We start from the raw sequence: 18,618 nt of genomic DNA on the forward strand, positions 1-18,618 counted from the left end.
ATGCTTATACTGAGACCCTATAGTTCAAGATTTTGTTGCATTTGCTCATGGTTTTTCCTTACTATCGTTTTAGTTGATCATTTTTGTCTTTGTAGGTCTTAACATAGTCCCCCGCTTGTATTTTTTTGTCTACATTCATTTATTATCAATAAATTTGGTGGAGTTCGTGGAGAAGGGACGAGCGGGAGATTTCTGGGTATAATGGTTATCACCCCTTCAGAAAAAGGTAGATGCCTCCGCACGATCATTGCCGAATAACTAATGTCGCCTAATCTTTTTCCATTTGGAAAAAAAATAAAATAAAAAATCACTCCTCACTCCTACAAATTACAAAGCCAAATAACTAATCAGACACGTTAAGAATCCATTACAATTTCAATAGGTAACTAACATTACAACTTCAATGGGTAACTAACATTACAACTGAAGAGTTCGAGACTCTGCCATACCACTAGCATGGCTGGCAGGAATTTCATACAATGAAGCATAAATCCTAACCCATTCAACCCTCTGCTAACCCTACAATGCTGCCTAAAAGTAACAAGTATTTTCTTCATGATGGAGGTACTACTGCTTCTGCACTCTCCGGGGTGATTTAAAATTTTGCCAAACTAATTTCCCAGTAAGTCCGTAAAGTAACAGGATCGATAAATTCAACTAGCTGATATACCAGAGTAGTCATTTGAAGAAACATCATGCCCAGATGTGACCTTTTGTTTCCTGCCCTGCCTTCGATTACCGGTGGTTTTTGCGCGAATCCCTTCTCCTGCTGCCGTTGCCTTCCCGTTGTCTTGACGGCTTCCCACCTGTCTTCATAGCACCAATCACAAACAATATGAGGCTTGTACAGTACAAGCGACAGAAGAAAAATGGGAAAGAAGAGGTCGGTAACAGCATATATTTATTTATTACATAAAGAAACCAAAATAGCACTTTACGCTTATTTTTATACCTAAAGCTTAAGTTCATAGTCCACAGTTCTTTGCCTCATGTTATTTAAATTTAAAAGACAATGCCTCCACAAGTTTCACAATGCACACAAAATACATTAAGCACTTAAGAAACACAGTTTCGAGATTACTAGATGGAACGGAAGTTGTTCTCGTCCACTATTTGATCATATTTTTATTTTCTCAGTAATGATCAAATTTGGCACAAACTCTGGTCAGTAAATGAATACTAGATTAATTGAGGTGCCTATATCAAACAACCATCTTATAGGTCTCATATTAAAAACACAAAAAGAGAAAATTAGGTTAAGAAGCATAAAGAGGAGGGTACTGACCCCTACACAAAAACTTGGAAAATGAGTGTCGAAGCCAGAAGGATCGTCCAAGGTCACCTTCTCATAGTTCATTTCAGAGCAATTGCGCTTGTTATTGGAACTTGAGCTTTCGCAATAGGACGCATACGAAGAAGTAGAACAGGAACTAGGGGTCCGAGAAGCAGACCCATAACTCCCAATATCCCCTTGAAACATTTCATAAAAAATATCCTGCAATTCTTCAAACGTCTCCTTCCCATTTTCCTGTCAATTACGCATTTCTTGTATGTCAGTATGTACATAGAAACACTGTCATCATCACCATCATCATGATTATTCGAAATGAAACATTTCTTGAAACTTCTAATCATGTATAAAGTATAAACTGATAAAAGACTGGAAGCTACTTCCTAAAGTTTCTCACTGCATTACCAGTGAGACTTATGATTATAGTCACAATGTTCAGCTCACAATTTTTATTAAACCTGGAACAAGATGAAAGAAGAAAATATGAAATTTAGACAAAACAAGTTCTTAATCATGAAGCATTAGCTGGTACGACTAGCGCACAACCATCCAAAATTGCTAGACCCCACATTTTTGCGTGTCCTTAATATTTTGGAAATTACATATTAATATAACTTTTTTCGAATCTTGAATAAAAAATAGAACACTTCTCACTATAAGGGCACTAAACAGGAAATAGAACACATTTTACTGCCCCTATATTGCACCACACCCCCTCCCCACTGAGTGCCCAGCCCAAGGTGGCTCCGTCCTTGGTACGCACCTTAATGCCTTCCCTTCGTCCTCGGCTTCCCTTGATTGCAATTGAACAAATAAAGTTGCATCAATAGGTGGGGCCACAGGGACTATGTTTTTTTATATTCGAGCGATATTTTAATCTAAAGTAAAGGGATAGAGATTCGAACTAGGGCGTAGAAGGGAGAGCGACTAGGCTACACCCTCGTGCGGTCAAGGCCCTAGCTAATGGGCCCTTCAGGAACAGACTTTGCTAGGATGTTACTACAATTGTAGTTGGGTCTATGCATTTAAACAGAACTGAAGCCCATCAACACTCTTTTCTAGAATAAACCCAATATTTCCTCTTCTCAAATGTCTTAGCAAAAGTGAGGGTGAGGCCTCATGGAAAAGCAAACATAAACCAAAAACGTAGGTTTTCCCAAAAAGCACAAGAAGCTTGTTGCATCCCATTTTCTCCCTAATCTGTTTCAACATGTTTAAAACATATTACGCATATACGTGTTAGTGTTAGTAAACGCAGGAAAGTCGGAAATTAAAAAGGAAGAAAGGCAAAGTTGTACATACATTAGGCTTTGTTTGGCTCATCATCATTGCCATTTCGTTCAAAAACTCACCCATCCCCTGCACAAACATATTCACAATAAGCTCATAATTAATGTAGAATAGAACATACCAAAAAAAGTTGCATCTCATTTAAATTGGTCTGCACTAGCATCACTTGGGCGGCTACATTTTGACGGATTTCTTACAGGTAATAAATAAACAGTGGTAAATGTCATCGAAGATGTTTTAACCGACAAATCTTAATTTTTGTACATTTTTAAATAAAGATTTAACTATTAAAACACCAAGAATACCCGTTACTCTAGGGTGCGTTTGGTACGCAGACGGAACGGGACGGGACGGGACGGGACGGGACGGGACGGGACGAGACGGAACGAAGGTGTAATTTTTGAAAAAGACATGGGGTATATTTGTCTTAAAATGGTAAAACATTGTGTTCCACAGACGTGGAACAAACCCGTTCTAGGGGGAGGTGGAACGCAAAAACACCCAAAATCTGTTCCGTGGAACAGCCCGTTCCACCCATTTTTGGCGCACCAAACGCGGGACGGAACGCCTCGTCCCGTTCCGTCCCGTCCCGTCCCATGTACCAAACGCACCCCTAGAGCACCTAGTATATCCCTCAAAAGAAAAACTTACATTGTTTTCGTCATCATCACTGCCATAGGCTCCTACATCGTACAGAAACCTCTTATTCGCGTCAGATAAAACTGTTCAACAAAAAACAGACATTATGCTTTCCTCGTGACAAATTCAAACGAAAATAATAATAAAATAAGAATTCTGGTAAACTCACCCACCATTTTTCCACCCTTTTAATAAAAATATTAATAACATATTTTATCGTGTTAGATAAAGACTTTTGAACCCTTAGTTGTAACAATTAGTTAGACACGTGACTTTTTTTTTCAATTAAAATGATTTCTGAAGCTTCTAAACGGTGGTCCTCGAAATCCAGAACGAGAACTCCGTCCATGAAGAAAAATTGCTCCATTCAGGTTGCGTGCGAAGCCTGATGGCCTCCAGGGGATGGTCATTGTGTCGGTCGATTTCACTGGAGTTATACAAGGGCAGGGGAATGTCATTGGAGCGGGAAGTGAGCTAAATATCTCACTAGCCTGGTCGTAATAATGTGATTTAAATTTGTTTTTAATCCACGAAAATCAAACTTCAGATCTCTCACTAAATATCACTAGACTCTAATACTCAGTAACACGAAAATCAAACTTTAAATCTCTCACTAAATATCACTAGACTCTAATACTGAGTGACGCTAAGTGACTAATTTGTTAGGAACTTTAACAAAAAGCTCCGGCATAGTTAACTTTAGAAAAAAACTATATTTTTATATAAAAAAAACAATCATGATATTATTCACTTTACCTTCATTTTATCATTATCGTTAAAACCCAAAATTTTCAAAAATTTTTAATTAGTTTTCATCACTTTTAAAGGGGTATAAACGTGGATGAAAAATAGAATAATGAGTTGGTCCAGCAGCACTCCAAAATAATAATAAATGAGAATCATGTTGAAATTACCAGAATAGGCTTGTTGAATGTCTTGGAATTTCATCTTGGCTTCTTCCACGAACTTAGAATTTCCGGAGGCAGAACAGCGATCCGGGTGCCATCTCTGTACCAACAAGCATATAAAAAAATTAACCGAAAAATCAATAAGTCACAGAAAAATACACAATTCCTTGAATTTCCCTGAAATCCCAGAAAAATCTCATACTTTTTCGACCTTTCTAACCTGTTTTGATCATGCAATGAAAACCCATATCCGGGATTTACATCCTGAAAACCCAATTTCCCATGGAAGCAAATATGTTTCCAATGATTTGGCAGAAACCCAGAAATAAATGGAGAAAAATATCAGAACTTTAGCTCCGGATTTCAATTTTAGAAGGACCCAATTGAAAGAATCGTGTAGAAGGGGTTTAAATTGAATTGTGCAAAAATGGTGATGAAATTAAATTCTAACCAGTGCAAGTTTCTTATAGGCATTTCTGAGCTCCGAGTCTGTGCATTCCTTGTCCAACCCTAAAACTGCATAGAAGTCACTGCCTTTCTCTTCCCCATCAGCCATTTCTTCCTCTTTCAACTCCTCCAAATCCTAAACAACCTTAGTTTTTCTGTTTGTTGTCTATAAATTATAGGACCCAGAATTCCAAAGACGAAGACAAATATTAAGATATGGCACGCTGTCGTCCTACATCTTTGTGATTTTGTACACGGAACCTCTAATCAAAGGGGGAAGAGATAAGGAAAAATATCTCACCCTTGTGCAAATAAACACGGAGGTTCAAAGAACGCTCCAGAAACCAATCCCCATTTAAATGGTATTTTTCTTGTGGTTTTTATTTTAATCGATTTGGAGGATCTTTGGAGATGGACGGCTGAGATTGAGCAAAAGGTGGTAGATATTTATGCAGGTTGTGAATCCAGAAGGTTCTGTTTCTCACTGTTTCGGAAGCCTTTGTTGACGCCAAGGGAAACGAAACTTAGGATGGGTCCCACCCGCACAATAAAGAAAGAAAATGAGTGGGTCCAACACACAAAATGTCTTTTTATCACAAGTTGGTGGTCAGTCGTCTATTGGCGTGGAAGACTGTAGACTGTCGGGTGGATGGGATTTGGATTCTATATTTGGCACATTTACTCATTTGCCATTTTGGGTATTGGCAAATAATGGCAAATTTGCCATAAATAGAAACACGTTGCATGGTGATGCAGTACACTAGCAGTGATATTCACACATTTTTTTTAAATTTTTTTTATTAATTTTTTAATTGATTTGATTTAACTGTTAAAAATTAAGATAAATATGTAAAGTAAAATAAAAATAAATACGTAAATAGCACAATTCTAATAAGAATTCACTTAAATTTGTAATTTACTTAGAAATTTGCACCAACCAATGTATCGTTTGCCGCCCACCAACCTTGTTGGTTTCATAAACTAGTGGTCTATCTTTAAGAGCTAAGGGTTGAGGATTAACAGCTGTATGCCAGGTCCAATCCAATCAAGTTAAACTGGCAAGCCTAATCCCTCAAGAAAATAACGCATTATAAAGGAAGAATCTTGAGATTTCGTTTGGTAGTTCAAACTGTACTGACTATTTCAGTTAGATAAAATTTGTACATCGAATAAGACTAATTAAATTAGTCGGGGGTTTGATGCTACGACCATATTAACAAAACTTTGGACTATAATTATTTTACACATAAAAAAACAGAACAACACAAACACCCATCCGTCAAACAAATCCATTACACCGCCGTCATTGGGCCTCCTCACCAATTACTACACACCATCATCTCCATGGGTTCTAATCAATGACGGAGCCAGGAATTTACAACGATGGGTATCACAAAAATAGTTTTAAAAAATCGATCATACTTTCATTTAAAAATAGCTTTCAAATATATCAAAATGAAGATTACAAATAGAGTGTTTAACTTTCAGACCCAAATCCTACATACACCAATAGCTTTCACTCAAACAAATACCAAATGGAAAAGACCAAAATACATAACAAATTCTTCTCTCAAAAGCTACATAACATAGCACTAATATGAGTGATTGCTCAAAGGAGAGCACAAATGAAGCAGCCCAAAGAGAATTAGAGGATTGGGACCGAAAGCATTCGAGGGATGGAACCAAAAAATAGCAAATGGCCCACTAAATTTGGCCATGATTCATCTGCTGGTGGTGGTATGTCATAAGAGTAAATTTAGAAACTTATTGGGGTCAAGGGATCTTAATGCACTCCCTTGGTTCCGCTACTGGCCGTAGTGGAGCCAGAACTTCATCATAATGGGGGCAAAATTCAGAAACTTTCGAATTTTGTTACTAATAACTTCATTGACAAAATATTGTCGGATTATCACACATGTGCTTATATATATTTATATTCAGTTTCCTATATACAATGTGAGGCTAATGCACTTTAAGCAGATATTGTTGGTATTTCACCTTCCTAAACAAAATATGCATCTCATATATTATCTTATTGGTTGCATTCCCTGCTTGGGGGATGAGTTTATTCCATTATGTGAATAACGTATCTTGACTATAAAAATTTCATAATTAGTTCATTTTATTAATCTTCATTTGAAGATTCTCCTATAAAAAGTCATTTCAAATGGAGATCATATAGTCATTCAAATGTATTAAACAAATCAACGATGTAGATAACAAGTAACATATTCATGTTAACCATCCATTTGTTTGCTTCATTTGGATGATGAAACGATTTTCAATTCGAATGTTTTTTTGTAGGAGTGTTCTTCAAATAAAAATTAGTAAATTGAATGATTGCGATCATTGATTTTATTCGGTCAAGATACATTATTCGCAAATGGTGGATATGTGCATCCCTCCCTTTTTCCTCGGCTTACAGGGGGGGAGGGAAAATATGTCACATTACGTCCCCCACCCCTTTCCTCTGCTACTTACCAATAGGCTTACACGAGGGGGAGGGGAAATATATCATGTTACGAAATTAAAGTTTAAGTGAACTTGTAACACCAAATGAATATGCTACACTATGACGATCTTCCTACGAATGCACAGATGTCATAATACCTACTTTTTTTTTTTTTTGGACACAGTCAAAGGGGAAATTTTATTTAAACTCATCTAACCTATTTATATACTCAACTTACTCTTTGCACCCATTTGATTTTTAACTAAACTATTAATATCTCTTTAAACCCAAATTTAATACCTAATATAGCCTATAAACCCAATTCAATATGTGAATTTATTTTTACACCCATTAGATTTTTAACTCAGAAGCTGCCATTGTGCCACTTGACTTCTGATAGTAAAAGGGTTACCTCCTCCTTAAACTTCTCCTCCTTCTCTTCGTAACTGGACAAGGCAACTACTTCTACCTGCATATTAAAAAATGAAGTACCAGAGACATAGACTTTGACTAATAAGAACATACAAAGCAAACATGACAAGAGAGTAGAGAAGAATAACTTATATTCTTAGTCCTAGTATCGAGGAAACAACTAAGCAAGATAATGCAAGGGGATCATGGTTACTGGGTCCTTTCACACCGCACATTTTTTCATCATGCGTAAGTAGTAATTCAAAAGGAGGTTTAATTTAATGTATAAACATATAGGAAGAAGGATTGGTAGGATATTCTGCAGACAACTAGGGTTGGACTTGAAGGCAAGAAATCACTAGAATTTCAGTATTGATTCTGGAATTTGGGGCAGCAACTCCTCCATAATTTTTTTTTTCATGGCGATTAAGCCAAAGGCTATCAACAAAATATGAGGAGCAAACATATGCTTTCATTGTTGTTTGTTTTAGCCGGAAGGTAGGATGCTTTTGTTGTATTTGTTGAAAAAAATTACAGTAAAGTAACTTCTACACTCTAAAAAATTGAAATCAAACGAACAAAAAAATTCATAAATTGAGTCATACCTTGGTTGGATGATTCAAAACTTCAAAATCACCATCCATCAATAAAAAAAAACTTATTTTTTTGCATGAGAACTATTAGTGTTTTAGTCAGAATGAACGTAGGATAAACAAAAAGCGATCGTAGGGTTTAATTATAGTGTTTGGGTTTATTGATAAATTTGAGCTTTATTATTAATTTCATTTTGTACTTAATAGTAATTATGCAATAGGATAAAATAGACAATTAACTTTTGAAATTTAAGTTCGGTGTAAAAAGAGGTTAAATGGGTTTAAATAAAATTTCCCAAGTTAGAATACCTGCTTAAATTTGGACAATGCCAAGTTAATGCACGTGATAGGCGACACCCCCATGGAATAGCTCCTAGAGAACTTTTGTGCGAGCAGTATGCTATGTGAGTCACATGTACAATGTAACGTGGGAGATTAGGTTACCCACCCCGCCCTATTTAGGGGTGGTCACGGGTCGGGCCCAATTTTGGAAGAACCAAACTAGGGCTGGGCACGGTTTGATTCGGTGCGGTTTTGAGTGAAACCACAACCTAAACCAAAATTATTTGATGTTCCGTTCGGTGTGGTTTTGAAGCCAAAACTAAAATGAAACCAAACCGTTTGATTCGGTTCGGTGCGGTTTCAAACAGTTTCGGTTTGGTTTTTAAGAAAAAATGTACAATTTGCAATTTAACATATTAATAAGCATTTACCAATAGCAATAGGAAAATATAAACAATTAGCATGTTGCATGTTGCATGCAATTGTGATGTTAAAACATGTTTGTGCAACAAAAGGGTGTACATGTCCCATACAAGGTATAACATAAAACAAGTTGAATAACTTTGAATTCATTAAATGTGCGCAAAACTTTCATACTAGAATATGTGATGTCATGCTTCAAATGAGTGGACTTCATTAGATCATTGTTCGACTCTTGATAACAAGATTAGTCCACCCTTGTACGTATGTGTGTGTGTGTGTGATGGTGTAAAATAATAAAGGTCCTTCAAGTTAATGAACGAAAGAAAGTGATGAATGATGATATTCTAGTGTGGTTGAGTCCATACTAAGTGCATGGATTCTAACAAACAACCAATTAAAACATGAAATTTAATATGGACATTTAATTAAAAGTTTATTAATATTTGCGGTGCGGTTCAATTTCGATGCGGTTTTCAAAAGCCAAAACCAAAACCAAACCGTTTTCTATGTTGCTGTTCGGTTTCAAAATCGAAATCGTTCCAAAATCGCAAAACCAAACCGTTCGGTGCGGTTCGATTTGGTTCGTATTTCGGTTCTAAGTGCCCACCCTTAAACCGAACCTTACCCGTTTTAAACAGTAATGAGATGGGACGGGCCTGGTAGAGGGATTTTGAGTTTTGGAACCGAACTTAACCCAGTCTGTTTCAAACAGGCTGATTAGGGTCCACGGGTCCAACTCTTTTTTTTTTTTTTTTTTGTAATTTATAAACTGCACTGCACAGGAACACTACAGCAACACAAACATGTTTTAGAAAATTACAAGACCTGTTTCACATGTTTCAGCACACATGAGCTATTTTTGAAAATTGAGGATGCACTACACATCAATTCTTATATATTCTTATATGTGTGTGTGCGCACACACACATATATTAATAACAGTCATCGCCTACATCTAGTAATGAGCAGTGATAAAGATCCTAAATTCTTGTGTTCCCTTACATACTTGAGAATCGAGAAATGTACAAGCAGCTTCCAGAGCAAATTCTAAAGCACTAAACTCAAAGGGCAAATAATGAGGTAATGTGCTCCCAAACACACTATCAAAATTTCTATTTCCTCTCTGCTGACTCAAGTCAAAACCATTAGATTGCCAAACATCACCTACTCTATTTGTTGTCAATCTTCTCTGAAGCTCCACCACATACTGCAATACAAAGATATCAGGGAATTCAAAAGCAAAACCTCATCGGTCGTAATAATACATCAAATCTACTCTAGATTAACCACAATAGCTTTTTCTCTTCCAAGGATGGTTGAAGATACATCTTATATAAAGCTTTGAATGTAAACTCATCTCAGAAGAACATCATATATAAATTCAATCTACAAACTCATCAATTATAGTACAACAACAACAACAACAAAGCCTTTTCCCACTAAGTGGGGTCGGCTATATGAATCCTAGAACGCCATTGCGCTCGGTTTTGTGTCATGTCCTCCGTTAGATCCAAGTACTCTAAGTCTTTTCTTAGAGTCTCTTCCAAAGTTGTCCTAGGTCTTCCTCTACCCCTTCGGCCCTGAACCTCTGTCCCGTAGTCACATCTTCGACCCGGAGCGTCAGTCGGCCTTCTTTGCACATGTTCAAAATCACCGGAGCCGATTTTCTCTCATCTTTCCTACAATTTCGGCTACTCCTACTTTACCTCGGATATCCTCATTCCCAATCTTATCCTTTCTCGTGTGCCCACACATCCCACGAAGCATCCTCATCTCCGCTACACCCATTTTGTGTACGTGTTGATGCTTCACCACCCAACATTCTGTGCCATACAACATCGCTAGCCTTATTGCCGTCCTATAAAATTTTCCCTTGAGCTTCAGTGGCCTACGACGGTCACACAACACGCCGGATGCACTCTTTCCATCCAGCTCGTATTCTATGGTTGAGATCTCCATCTAATTCTCCGTTCTCTTGCAAGATAGATCCTAGGTAGCGAAAACGATCGCTTTTTGTGATCTTCGCTAGATTGCTCCGGTCATTAGTGTGGATAAGTATATAAATGGATAGAGATAGGAAAGCAAACACAAGATGTACGTGGTTCACCCAGATTGGCTACGTCCACGGAATAGAAGAGTTCTCATTAATTGTGAAGGGTTTACACAAGTACATAGGTTCAAGCTCTCATTTAGTGAGTATAAGTGAATGATTTAGTACAAATGACATTAGGAAATATTGTGGGAGAATGATCTCGTAATCACGAAACTTCTAAGTATCGGAGTGTGGTGTCGTCTTGACTTGCCTTATCTGTCTCATAGGTAGATGTGGCATCTTCTCTGGAAGTACTCTTCCTCCATCCAGGGGTGGTATCTTTAACTGGTGGAGATGCACAAGGTAATGTATCAATTTCACTTGAAGCTTACTTGTAGTTTCAGGCTTGGTCAAGCGCGATACAAACCATGTAGTAGGAGTCCCCCAAGTCGCCGAGCTAGGGGGTCTGCTGAAAGAGGTGACAGACAAGGTAAGCAATCAGAGCTCCGACTGATTGTTCACCTTCTCCCCATCTTGCAGCAGCATGAAGGATAAAGAGAAGAAAAATGAGAAGAGATGATATGAGATACTTTTGCTTTTGAAGAAGTAACTTTCCACAGGCTTATTCTTGAACTGAGCTGGAGGGTTTTCTGGTTTCCTCCAGAGTATAAGGCCGACTGAAGAATTTGAGGGTCAAAACAAGTCCATCAAATCTAGAGTACGTTCCACCCTGCTGATATGGGATACTTTTGCTTTTGACAGAGTAATGAATGTATCGGCACGTGTGCTGTTACGCTTGTCTCCACATGCTTCCTTGTATCCTTCGCACTTGCCCTATCTGTTCCTCAAGCAGATGCGGAATCTTCCCTGGAAACATAAGATGTTGAAGATGAGTACTCGAGAGCAATGCCAGGTAAGTAATCAGGTAAGGGGTTCCAGGCAGTCAGTTCCTGGCTGGAAGCTTGATTCCAAGTGCTGACTGATTGCTCTCTTTCTCTTTGTCTTGCAGGTAAAAACAAGGCCAAAAGAAAAGACAGGGAAAAAGCATGATATGGGATACTCTTGCTTTTAACCCTGATGATATGAGATATTCTTGCTCTAGTATAGCTTGTTTGCAGAGGTATTATCGGGGGGAAAGAAAGCTGAATATTTCGAAAGGCTTCGTTGGGAGTGCCCTCTCAGATATGATGAAGGGTTGAGCATTTTTGCAGGTCTGCCTGTCCGTTGGGGATGGAGGTCGACATATATAGGAGTCTCCCTAACAACAAGTAGTAATGCTATTCCTTTACCCTGCTTGGTCATAGCACGGTAGTGGGAGCTGCCAGTTTCACATGTTTTAACTCTGTCAGAGCACTTTGAAAAAGTGGTCTGTGGTATCTGGCTCTCGAGATTCGGAGAACGATGCCTCTTCGATTTTTGAGAAAGCAATCATGCTGGGGGTATGACTCTCGAGATTCGGAGAGCAGTGTCTCTTCGATTTTTGAGGAAGTAATCATGTTGGGAGTCTGGCTCTCGAGATTCGGAGGGTGGTGCCTCTTCGATTTTGGAGCAAGCAATCTTGTTGGGAGTGTTGTCTCGAATGTGAGTAAAGGTTGGGCATGTTTGCTAGTCTACCTTGCCACGAAGCACAAAGGTTGACACATAGGGACTTTCCAATTATCCAGCAATGGTACTGTTCCTTTACCCTCTCTTCGATTTTGAGAAAGTAGTCATGTTGGGAGTCTGGCTCTCGAGATTCGGAGGACGGTGCCTCTTCGATTTTGGAGCAAGCAATCTTATTGGGAGTGTTTTCTCGAATGTGAGTAAAGGTTGGGCATGTTTGCTAGTCTACCTTGCCACGAAGCACAGAGGTTGACACACAGGGACTTTCCAATTATCCAGCAGTGGTACTGTTCCTTTACAGTTGTGGGTAATAATATGGTAGCTAGACCTTCAAAATTTATGTGTCTAAACTTTTGTTAGTGCTGTTTCTTTGCTATTCTTTTACCTTTCTTGGTCAGAGCGATGTAGTGGGAGCTGCAAGCTTCACGTGCTCAACTTTGGCAGAGAACTTTGGCAAAGTTATTTGTGGTACCCATGAGCTATTGTTGCGTGTGGGAAGTGGGTGATTGAACAGTAAGATTCATGTGCTTTCTACTTCACCAGAAGTCTTCGACAGAATGCCCATAATTTCTGCAAAGCTGAGTGTGCGTGTGACAGGTGTTGACAAGGCTAGAAAAGTAGGTGCCTCTTCGATTTCTGAGATCGGCCCTCGTGGTCTCTGAGCAGCCCAGCTTTTGAGAAAGTGAGCGCCTCTTCGATTGATTCGGAGAACGATGCCTCATCGATTTTTGAGAAAGCAATCATGCTGGGGGTCTGGCTCTCGAGATTCGGGGAGCAGTGTCTCTTCGATTTTTGAGAAAGTAATCATGTTGGGAGTCTGGCTCTCGAGATTCGGAGGGCGGTGATCTTGTTGGGAGTGTTTTCTCGAATGTGAGTAAAGGTTGGGCATGTTTGCTAGTCTACCTTGCCACGAAGCACAGAGGTTGACACACAGGGACTTTCCAATTATCCAGCAATGGTACTGTTCCTTTACCCTCTCTTCGATTTTTAAGAAAGTAGTCATGTTGGGAGTCTGGCTCTCGAGATTCGGAGGACGGTGCCTCTTCGATTTTGGAGCAAGCAATCTTATTGGGAGTGTTTTCTCGAATGTGAGTAAAGGTTGGGCATGTTTGCTAGTCTACCTTGCCACGAAGCACAGAGGTTGACACACAGGGACTTTCCAATTATCCAGCAGTGGTACTGTTCCTTTACCCTTGTGGGTAATAATATGGTAGCTAGACCTTCAAAATTTATGGGTCTAAACTTTGTTAGTGCTGTTTCTTTGCTATTCTTTTACCCTTCTTGGTCAGAGCGATGTAGTGGGAACTGCAAGCTTCACGTGCTCAACTTTGGCAGAGAACTTTGGCAAAGTTATCTGTGGTACCCATGAGCTATTGTTGCGTGTGGGAAGTGGGTGATTGAACAGTAAGATTCATGTGTTTTCTACTTCCCCAGAAGTCTTTGACAGAATGCCCATAATTTCCGCAAAACTGAGTGTGCGTGTGACAGGTGCTGACAAGGCTGGAAAAGGCTGGAAAAGTAGGTGCCTCTTCGATTTCTGATATCGGCCCTCGTGGTCTCTGGGGAGCCCAGCTTTTGAGAAAGCGAGCGCCTCTTCGATTTTTGAGATCGGCCTTCGTGGTCTTTGAGCAGCCCAACTTTTGAGAAAGCAAACGCCTCTTCGATTTCTGAGATCAACCCTCGTGATCTCTAAGCAGCCCAGCTTTTGAGAAAGCAAACGCCTCTTCGATTTCTGAGCAGGTGCCTCTTCGATTTCTGAAGCTTCGTCGAGTGCAAATTTTTATAGGGGCAGGCATTAAGTTCCAAAGCACACTTGAATCTCCACCAGTAGAAGCTTCATTCTTGCACTTCTAAGATCTTGATTTGTCCGACCTCTTCTCTCTTCAACACCTTTGAAAATGTCTGGCCCCTCCGACCGTCGTTTTGACTTGAACCTTGTTGAAGAGGCAGCCCCGCCTTCTCCAGACAACATATGGCGCCCATCCTTCGTCTCCCCTACTGATCCTCTTACCGTTGGGGATTCCGTGATGAAGAATGATATGACCGCTGCGGTGGTGGCCAGGAACCTTCTCACTCCCAAAGATAACAGACTACTTTCCAAACGGTCTGATGAGTTAGCTGTTAAGGATTCGCTGGCTCTCAGTGTTCAGTGTGCAGGTTCTGTGTCTAATATGGCCCAACGCCTATTTGCTCGAACCCGCCAAGTTGAATCATTGGCGGCTGAAGTGATGAGTCTCAAACAGGAGATTAGAGGGCTCAAGCATGAGAATAAACAGTTGCATCGGCTCGCACATGACTATGCTACAAACATGAAGAGGAAGCTTGACCAGATGAAGGAAACTGATGGTCAGGTTTTACTTGATCATCAGAGATTTGTGGGTTTGTTCCAAAGGCATTTATTGCCTTCGTCTTCTGGGGCTGTACCGCGTAATGAAGCTCCAAATGATCAACCTCTGATGCCTCCTCCTTCTAGGGTTCTGTCCAGTACTGAGGCTCCAAATGATCCCCCTCCGGTGCCTTCTCTTTCTGGGGCTCTACCGACTGCTGAGACTTCTCCTAAGCAACCTTTGTGAAGGCTCCCTCTTGTGTGCTTATTTTGACTCATGTATATGTACATATTTGTAGTTTATCGGGGATATCAATAAATAAGCTTTCCTTCATTTCAACGTATTGTGTTAAATACACCAAAGCCTTCTTCGCTAAGTTCTTTGAATAATCTAAAAATAAAATAATATTAAAAAATCCATGTACATATCAACTATCCCATTAAGTTTAATGCGATCAAGCTTTATTAAATGGAGAAAATCCACTAACTATTAAAACTGAGCAACAAAAAATATATAAGAAAGAAAAGATAATTAATTAAAATAAAATAAAAGGATTGATGAAAGAACATTTACGCAAACAGAATTCTACCAAATTCCTCCTCAAGGAGCACAGCTCCAATTTGGTCTATGCGCCAGCCAACTCAATCGGAGAAAGCACTATCAACCAATACTTAACCTAGAAATTTAAAAGAATAAATTGTAAATCCCAAATTAAGAACCTAGGAATTGAGAACCCACAACAGAATCTACAAATCCTTAAAAAACCCCTAAATCCCTACACTAGAAATTCACATAAATAAAAAACCCTAATTCATAATTTTCTAAATGTTAGAAAGATGATGGTTGCTGGCAGTATTCTCGACGGCAGTGATGTGTTGTTGGTGGTCGCAACTAGACCTGTAAACAGGTCCGGTTTACTGTGTTTGGGTCGGGTTGAACCCGACCCGTTAATTTAATGGATTATCCAAACCCAACTCATTAAGCTAACGGGTCACCCGAACCTAACCTGTTAAGCTAACGGGTCATCTGTTAACAACTTTTTTTTTTTACCAGGTTAGCAAACAAACAAATTAAAAAAATGCAATTAAGCTCAAACAAAACAAAACTTTGATTCAGGAACAAAATCAACATACAACAATTAATTTGGATAAAGCTTGGACGAAAGAAACCCATAAAGTTAGCACAATGTATCTGCCACTGGCGCTAGACAAAACAACCTTTGGCAATTCCTCTTCTCCCTCTACAAATTTCACCCCTGCTGGCCGAGTGGGTGTTCAGGATTTTGAAGAATTACAGACGTTGTGGGATATCAAAAGCTGAGTTGAGAATTACAGGTGCAGCAAAGGTGAGTGCGAGGGATTGAATCTGAGAGATGTCTCTTTTGACGGAGGTGAAAAGTTTCTGGGAGTCGATGTCGCCGTGTGTGTGCTCTAGCCTCTCAAGGAAGCCTCTGGTTCCAAATTCAGTGCAGGGAAAAAGAAAGAAAAAGAAGAAACTTGGATTTCAAGCGTTAAATTTTCGCGTCCAGCTGATTGCAGCCGTTTGATCAGCACAGGGCCAGCCACTTGGGCTTAGGACTATTGAATTTACACAAAAGTCCTTAATAACGGGTGTTAATGGGTTTCGTGGGTTCACCCAAAATGACCCATTATTTAACGGGTTAACCCGTTAACCACCCAACCCGTTTATCACTCGCCCAAATACTAATTTTAACAGGTCAGGTCGGGTCGAGCCAGGTTGAAAATGCCAGGTCTAGTCATGGCAGCAGTGATGTCGTCGAGGATGAGAGATAGGTGGTGTCGTCGTGGTTCTGGGACCTAGGTTCTCTGGGATGTCATTCAGGAGGAGAGATAGGTGGTGCCGTCGTGGTGGTCGAGACATTGGTGAGAAGAGCGAGTACAAAGTCGGAGTCGCGAAGGTTGATGTCGTCAAGGAAGATATGATAGGAGTGGATGGTTTGGAGACTCTGGATTCTTAGAGAGATGGAGCAGCAGAAGAGTCCATCCATTATATTTAGAACGGGCCTGTCCAGGGCCCCGTTATTCTAAATAATAAGACTCGGCCCGCCCCTAAAATACACACGCCTCACCTCTCCCTGGCCCGTTTATCATCTAAAAAATTGGACCCGCCCTGTACCCACCTCGAACCTTATCTACTCAGCCTGACACGTGGTTCCTTTACCCGTTTGCCCACCCCTAGCCCTATTGGTTCCTATTGGAGATACTCATTTGCCATTTTAGATGGGGGCAAATTAATTATTAAAAGCAAATTTAAAAATTATTGTGTGTAGTTGCATGACAATGTAATTTACAAATTCACGTGTTAAATTTAGGATTTAATATTAATAATTGTATACGAGTTGTAATTCTTATGAAGTTATCCTTTAAGTGAACTTCTGACATAGAATCAATATGCCATGTTGTGGAGAAAGTTTTTGGTGTGTCGGAAACACGACTTGGTACACCAAGTGTCATAGTGCAATTGGTTAATTTTAATTTTAATTTTTAAATTCTTTCTTGAGGTCCAAAAATGTCATATGCAAGCCCAATAAAGTCTCAAAACCTAATTGTTATACAAGCCTCAAGCCAAGCTCAAAATACATGCCAAGGTGTGGAATCGAGAAGGGGTTATATTCGTAATCATGCCATGCTACGTTAATTAAACCATGCATTTGTTTAAATCACACCACGTTCATGCAAATCCATGAATATTTATCACGCCATGCCTTATCACATTAATCACTATTCACGCTAAAGTAAGCCCAAGTCACATGACAGGGGCTTGTCAAGTGAATTGTGGTGTGGGTGGTTATGGAAGTTTTATTGGACCCATGTGGAGTCAAGATTATGGAAGACTTTGTGTTGCTTGAGTGCCCAAAGATCTAAGCCCATAACCTTTGTAGTCCATGTGGGCAAGTTTGAGAGAGAACCAACTTAGTTTCCTTCTTTCCTTAGCAAGCTAACCAACTTAGTTAGGAAAAAACCAAGTCTTGAGCCTTAGAGTCACGTTAAAGCCTAGCAAACAAACATTTAATGAAGAAAGAGAGGCTAACTTTCCTTTTCTAGCTCATGATGAAGATTAACATCTGAAAGCCTGAAGACACGTTACTACAAGTAACGCTTGTGGAAGGCTGACTCAGGAAAGTCGTGCCTCAAGAAAAAGGTAATCATTCACCTACAAAAACAGAGATTATAAGCCATTCGAATGAGATATAATAACACAAAGGTTCAAACATTAGAGGGAGAAACTCAGAATCATTTCCCACAGCCTTGAGTTCTCCCCCAGACTTCCTTCAATCATTTCAGTCATTAAAAACCTCTTTAGAACCCAGGAAGCCTAGTTTATCCAACCTTGAACTCTATATAACTATGCAAACTCTATTTTTCATGCTAAACTAATGAACTTCTAACTTATACACCATACCTCCCATGAGCAAGCCATTATTTATTTAATCATGCTAATCTTCGAGTCATTGATCTAACAAGGATATTTCCAAAGATGAGCTAACTCTTACCAGATATTCCGAGATTTGGTACGAATCCAAACCAAGGGAGACAAGATGACGTTCTCAAAGCCCAAATCCACCTTAACCCAAAAGTCCCCCAATAGTTTTCAACCAATTGTATTATGGTACTTAGTATATCGGGCCGTGTTCTTGGCATACTGAAAAATCTCACCACGTTTTGATGGCCTTCCTATTAATTTGGACAAGAAGTTAATACAAATGACACCTATTAGTTCCATGATCTAGGGTCTATTAAAGCTACTAGTTCAATAACTTGGTCAAAGTTTTGGCCCAATATTAAATTAGGTTCTATCGTAGATGTGAATTAGATTATCGTGTTCTTATATACATAATGTGTACAAAAGCTTTTGTTAATTGTGATTAAACTTGATAAACAAAAGAAAGTCTATTGGGCT

The 18,618-nt window shown here is 39.4% G+C and overlaps 1 protein-coding gene across 2 annotated transcripts; it reads right to left on the minus strand.

Moving 5' to 3' along the window:
• Positions 1-340: 340 nt before the first annotated feature.
• Positions 341-4,935, minus strand: LOC126612149 (uncharacterized). 2 transcript variants are annotated; one of them, XM_050280476.1, is made up of 6 exons: positions 4,580-4,935; positions 4,135-4,228; positions 3,233-3,303; positions 2,594-2,650; positions 1,286-1,528; positions 341-810 (listed from the first exon to the last, which is right to left on the minus strand). In XM_050280476.1, exons 1-6 carry the CDS (start codon positions 4,682-4,684, stop codon positions 736-738), a joined length of 645 nt encoding a protein of 214 aa, XP_050136433.1. In that variant the 5' UTR covers positions 4,685-4,935; the 3' UTR covers positions 341-735. The 2 variants fall into 2 exon arrangements, with proteins under 2 accessions (XP_050136433.1, XP_050136431.1); XM_050280474.1 differs by having other exon boundaries at positions 341-806; positions 4,580-4,933.
• Positions 4,936-18,618: the final 13,683 nt, after the last annotated feature.

The sequence above is a fragment of the Malus sylvestris genome, chromosome 17, assembly GCF_916048215.2.
Source record: "Malus sylvestris chromosome 17, drMalSylv7.2, whole genome shotgun sequence".
Taxonomy (NCBI): domain Eukaryota; kingdom Viridiplantae; phylum Streptophyta; class Magnoliopsida; order Rosales; family Rosaceae; genus Malus; species Malus sylvestris.

Coding starts and splice junctions, on each gene's coding strand:
- LOC126612149 (XM_050280474.1), bottom strand. CDS start 4,684: ATGGCTGATGGGGAAGAGAAAGGCAGTGACTTCTATGCAGTTTTAGGG. Junction 1,529..2,593: donor TGAGCCAAACAAAGCCTAAT/GTATGTACAACT, acceptor CGTAATTGACAG/GAAAATGGGAAGGAGACGTT. Junction 807..1,285: donor TTCCAAGTTTTTGTGTAGGG/GTCAGTACCCTC, acceptor CTATGAAGACAG/GTGGGAAGCCGTCAAGACAA.